The sequence below is a fragment of the Rissa tridactyla genome, chromosome 1 (assembly GCF_028500815.1).
Source record: "Rissa tridactyla isolate bRisTri1 chromosome 1, bRisTri1.patW.cur.20221130, whole genome shotgun sequence".
Classification (NCBI taxonomy): Eukaryota; Metazoa; Chordata; class Aves; order Charadriiformes; family Laridae; genus Rissa; species Rissa tridactyla.
The window spans coordinates 871,407-877,406 of record NC_071466.1 but is presented as its reverse complement, the minus strand read 5'-3'; the positions used below and the strand labels follow the sequence as shown (position 1 = coordinate 877,406).

The 6,000-nt window shown below is 44.4% G+C and overlaps 1 protein-coding gene across 3 annotated transcripts in view; it reads right to left on the bottom strand.

The window, feature by feature from the left end:
* Positions 1 to 725: 725 nt before the first annotated feature.
* GRM5 (glutamate metabotropic receptor 5) overlaps positions 726 to 6,000 on the bottom strand; it is a 280,202-nt gene continuing 274,927 nt past the window's right edge. For all 3 annotated transcript variants that reach the window (XM_054188162.1, XM_054188163.1, XM_054188164.1), the window contains one exon: positions 726 to 1,548. In XM_054188162.1, coding sequence (XP_054044137.1) covers positions 726 to 1,548 — 823 coding nt within the window. The remainder of the gene's footprint in view (positions 1,549 to 6,000) is intronic.

Here is a 6,000-nt window from a genome sequence, read left to right as displayed (position 1 = left end):
TCGAATTTTTGATACTGGTAGAAGAGAATTTCATAAACAAATGTGTAGGTTGAGAAGTCACTTGTAAAGCCCTCCATATTGCAGTCACTCACTGCAAAGCCTCAGCTTAGTGTTATCCACGTGTAACGCATCACGGACACAATACGCTTCAGCAAAAAGTTTGGTAGTTATCGAACATACATTACTGCTTTTTGAGATCTTCATAGAAAAAAAAAGAAAGCTTGACAGGTTGGTCCCAGATTTGAGTCTGTTAGAAAATGTACATTCAATGTTTGGTCTTCTATTCTTGATAAAAGATCAAGGTTCACTTCTGGGTAAGGAATCAGAGTAAACAAACAAGCCATTGTACAGTTGTTTACAATCTAGTTTCCCCCCCTCCCCGTATATTGTACACACGGTTCGTTGTAATACTAAAGCAAAGCACTTGGTATGTAACTGATTTAACAGACTCCTTATAAGCCCTCAAAAATAGATTCAGTGTTTCTGAAAAGCCCATGTTTTTTTAAGGCCACGATAATCTGCCAAGAGTCATTTTGTCTTTAAAACAGCATAATTAATCTGATGTTTCCACTTCTCAAGTAATTCCTCTTCTTCCTCTACATTTCTCACAAGATGACCCAACGCCTCTCACTCTGTCTGCATAAACACTGGAGATCTTGAAGGCTTGGCTGTCCCCTCACTACTTGCTTGTAGTCGTTGAGATCCAACATTGTCTTGAACTACATTCACAGCGAAGAAGAACTTTGAGTATAATCTCTGATGAGGAGCGTGTCATACTTTGGGGAGGATGGGATACAGAGAGCTGATTCGGAAACCGGTGAGCTGGGAGATGCACTTCCAGAATCGATAGAGTCTCTAAAAGGAGAAGGAGGAGTTAAAGCTACCAACTCCTCAAGGTCTTGCTTGGCTGATGGGGTCTCTGAAGTGCCTTCTTTGACGCTGCCATTTGAAGGTTTCCTATCTGACTGCGAAGCGCCATTGACTTCAATGGCAGGAAGCGGTTGGATCTCTGCAAACGTGGTCATTGTTGTAGGGAGCTGGATTTCCCGTGGAATCAGGTATGAAGAACAGAGAGGAGTGGCCACCATTGTCCCTGGAGTGGCTGTTGAAAGCATCATAGAGTTCAGCTCGCTGATGTTGGCTGTGAAGCGAGTAACCACGCTACTGATCTGCTCCATCAGGGACCCTTGAGAGGAGCTACTTCTCTGAGGAGGCTCTGACTGGAAGGTAGGGGCCTCATCTTCTGTTCGGCTAACGGAGGCAGTTCTGTGGCTCAAGGTGCTGATAGGCGAGGGAGTCTGTGGTCGGTACTGAGCTGGGTATTGCTCTTCTGCTTCCGAAACATCGTAAAGCGTTTTGGCACTGGCCTCTGGAAATGTAGCGCTGCTACTATGTCGGCTACTATCTGTGCTTTTAGAAAAAGGCTTGATCACTGCAGTTTGATTGGGGTTCTCTTTTTTGTTGATGTGGATTGACAACCGCTGCCAAAGGTGTGCTCCTCTGCTGCTTTTCTCATTCTGGGCCCAGGAAACTGATTTCCCGTTGGAGCTGTAAACAGAAATGAGATAAGATGGTAACTTGCATCAAAGTTTAAAATGTAATCACTGTACCTATACCTGGAGCTTATATTCATCATAAAGATGCCTGTTACTTTATCTATATCATCTATATCTGCATCTATTTCTATTGCAATACATCTATATCTATCATGTTCTAGGAAAACAAGCAGAGTGGGCCAACTCATTTCACAGGCCATTTTTTCATCCAGCTGTGACCTGCTCTGTGCTAGTTCACGGCCACTGCTGACCCCCCTGTTGCTGCCCTCAGGACATAGGCAGTGTCCACCTTGAGGGAGGGAGCAGCTTGATGGCTTCCCTTCTGTTGGATTGCTGTCAGGAAGGGCGGCTGTGGGACTGAGGGATGCGTGGAGGAGTGAGGAAGAGGTACGTGATTGAAGGGAATAGATGAGAGACCTGGACTGGCCAGGTTGCAGGCAGCAGGTACGTGGGCTGGCCTGGGAGCATTGATGTAGGGTGATGGCCATGGATTCCTGGTCTGGGGCAGGGAGTGTAGACTGGGAGATGGAGAAGCATAGCCCATTATGCCTGGGGAAAAAATCTGTTTATATCCCAGAACTTGGAAGTACTGGAGCAACGCTCAGAAGGGGGCTGTTCTGTTTGTGGGTGGAGAGACACTTCTAATGGGTGACCTCTTCTTCATCAGGCTACTTGGTAAATTAGCCACCACTAGTTTAAAGACCTTAATTTTTTTAATTGCAGGTCAGCTCAGAGAATAAGACTATACTGCTCATAGGAAAGAAATAATGGATATCATATACAAGAAGCTCCTCATGGTGACCTGAGTTTGGAGACAGCAATAAACATGTTTGCTCCTCTCTCCTGCAAAATGAGTCCTCTTGGGGTAAGTTCTCTTCAGATCCCATCATGCCCTGCTCTTTACCAAAGTCGCTTTTTTTGCTTTTTTTTTTCTCCTCTGGTTACCTAAGGAGAGCCAGCTGTGGCACTTACATAGTATAAAACCACTCCTTTCCTTTTACATCTTCCTTAGGCTGACGAGCTGGTGTTTATACGTACATTAACCTCTAGTTCTTGGGATCAAGAAAGACCGTTAGAAATATTTCTTAACTCAAACAGACAATGACTCTGAAATGATATCAATAGGAAAAACATAGTCTCCACATACAAATAAGCGTGATTTATATATAAAATGCAACAGAACTTTACACGATTCGCTCTGGTTTCCAAAACATTTGCTGCAGCCATTTAGGATTTTTGGAAAGACAACCACATTGGAGACCCTGGCACAGTATCACAAATTTGTTGTTTGTTTGTTTGCTTTTTAAGCCTGAAATAGATATACTCACACATGTTAGCCTGCAGTATAACAGTTTGCAAGACACACAGTTTACTAAACACAGATGACTTTATACCAGCCTTCGTGTGGAGGCTTGCCATGCACTATCAGTTTAATAGCTCTTCTAGTCATCTAAAGAAAAAAAGGTTGCATGCAGGGTGTAAACAAAACCTTGTAGGTTCACATCCACGATTACATTACGTGGACTTATGATGGATCATGTAACACAACATATGCCAACAGCTTTCCCCTTCAAAAGCAGCATGACAGAATCCAGTAGACAAACACAACGCAAACCAGTGGGTATTTCAAGAGAGGCTAGACTGGGAGATGACCTGTATGTCTATATAAGGGCTCACCCTGTTGCTGCAGCGATCACCAGGATGTTATCTGGACCTTGGAAGTTAACTGTTATGCACCTACCCGCAAAATGCCAGGCAGAACAACTGGTGGCTTGTAACTTGCTGTTCAGTAAATCCCTTCCTTTTGCCGTACCTCAATCAGAGGAAGCAGGAAAAGCCAAAGCTAACCTGTAGCACTGATCACTTTGACTCTTTGCATCTCTGTGCATGTGACTCTGAGCTGAACAGGAGCTGGCACGAACATCTGTAACGTCCTCAGAGGAAAACTGTTGCCTCTGAGGACTGTGTGCTCCTCTCACTGGAACACGTGCTTGGTGGGTGTGGAGAGCTGTCTGAGAGCCCTGTCTCCTTGGTCATGCTGAGTCCTGAGCTCAGTGGGAGCTCGGTGACAGCAGCAGGAGCAGGATCTGGATCCTTTATCAGATGACATCTTGCTTCTAGTTCTGGTATGATGACCACGAGACCTCCTCCCAGCTCCTACTGAGTTTGAGCTGGACCAGGAGGCTGGATCACCCAGCACTTGTAACTTTGATCTGGCAGCAAGAGAGGGCCGAGTTCCAGTCCTGGACATCCCCCCTGGTGGGATCCCTTAACTCCTGCTGAGTTCAGAGCTCAGAGGGATCTGTGACAGACCTGCCTGCCACAGAAGTGAAATAAATGCCCTTAACATGAAGGATTAGCCAATGCAAATAGAAATGCTTGCCCGAAGTAAGAGGTATATTCTAGTGCCCCTCCTCACTTCAAGCACCGGCTTAGTATAGATGTTCAAACCCTACAGCTCTAAGTGTGCACATGAGCACTAAGTGCCTGTAGACATTTTCAGTTCACTGAAGGCCAGATTGTAAGAGGTTGTGAAAGTTACTCCCTCCCTGGTCACTGTTCAGGAGACAATTATCAAGGAGGCTGAGGAGCCTGGGGAAAGGAAAAGGATGAAATCTGGGGATGTGTCCAGCCCTGGGCAAGGGCAGCTGACAGTAAAAGCTTCAGTGTAGCAGCTGTCATCGGCCCCCCTGAATCCCGGTTTTGTTTTATGTCAGTCTTGACTGATGCACTCCTTTACTGCCTTTGCGCTGTGCCCAACACTAATCAAGCTGTACATCTGTACATCAAGCTGTCTTTCTGTACAAGAGGGACATTGAGGTGCTGGAGCGTGTCCAGAGGAGAACTACCAGGCTGGTGAGGGGTCTGGAGACCAGGGCATATGAGGAGAGGCTGAGGGAGCTGGGCATGTTTAGCTTGGAGGAGAGGAGGCTGAGGGGAGACCTCATTGTCCTCTACAGCTCCCTGAAAGGAGGGTGGAGAGAGGTGGGTGTTGGTCTGTTCTCCCAGGTGAATAATGACAGGACCAGAGGAAATGGTCTGAAGCTGCGTCAGGGGAGGTTTAGGTTAGATATTTGGAAGAATTACTTTAGTGAAAGAGTGGTCAGGCACTGGGACAGCCTGCCCAGGGAGGGGGTTGAGTCACCATCCCCAGAGGTGTTTAAGAAACGTCTGGATGTGGCACTTCAGGGCATGCTCTAGTGGCAGAGATTGTAGGTTGTTTGGTTGGACTCGATGATCTCAAAGGTCCTTTCCAACCATGAAGATTCTGTGGTTCCATGATTCTATGATATGTCTCTCATGGAGTTCCTAGGCCTCTAAAGGAGAGGTAGCTTGATGTAAATTTTGTGCAAAAGCCTGAGAGACTTGATGATTATTCATTGCAAATTCCTTGATATAAAAAAAACTGAGTAGGAAGCAAATGGCAATTTCTCAGTAAGGAATGAACCCTATAGTTAAAATCCTAGTAGTTTGCCCAGCAATAATTGGAATTGTTATCTTGGAAATGTATCATCCACTTTGTCATGCTGCACCTACTTACTACAAAGTCAACACTGGACTGAGGTGTGCGATCATTTGTCACCTCTGTGAAAGGAGCATCACTTGTTTTCACATATTGGTATGAAGCTAGGTTACCCGTAGATTCCAGTGATAGTACTTTACAATTCTGCTCTAACTGTATATTGCTACTCTGTCAGGTTAACTGGAACCCACTGTGATGCACACAGTTTAAAAATAGAGAAATAAAGATAGATCAGAGACACAGACTACGATGTCTAGTAATGGAATGGTTTACACTTATTATGCCCAGATCTGCCATGACCCTCTGATGATGGGAAACTTTAGGTCAGTGAAATTTTAGAGTTTTCTTGCAAACACATGAGAACAGCAGAATTACACTTTTGAGATCCTAAAGGAATTCCGCTGCTAAGTTTGGCTGAATACAGATTTTTCTACCCCATTCTGCTTTTCTGCTGGCACATTGCACTGAGTAGAGCAGAGCAGAGCAGAGCAGAGCAGGCTACAGGTCGTATCTGGAGAGGAGCAAACTCCAATTATAATTCGCAAACCAAAATGTTAGGAAAATATTTTTGGGTTTTTTTTTTGTGTTTTGTTTGTTTGTTTTTTGTTTTGTAAAATGAAACCTTTTGCATAGCATATTTTTCCTTTTCTTTCACTATAGGTTAATTATGTTCAGTTTTATATATGCGAAGGATTTCCTCAGAACCAGTCGTACTAATTGTTTTCTCCAGCCTCTTTACTAAAAGCTGCTTTGATTTTGATAGCTAGGCTTTTTCCCTGCTAGACCTGCCATGATATAATACGTATAAGAAATGAAAGTGGTATAAACAAGAGAGCTTTTGAAGTCTCTGATATTTCAAATATTTCCTTTACAGTTGTCCATCTGCTGACAGAATAGCAATTAGTATTGTCTCTCATTTTC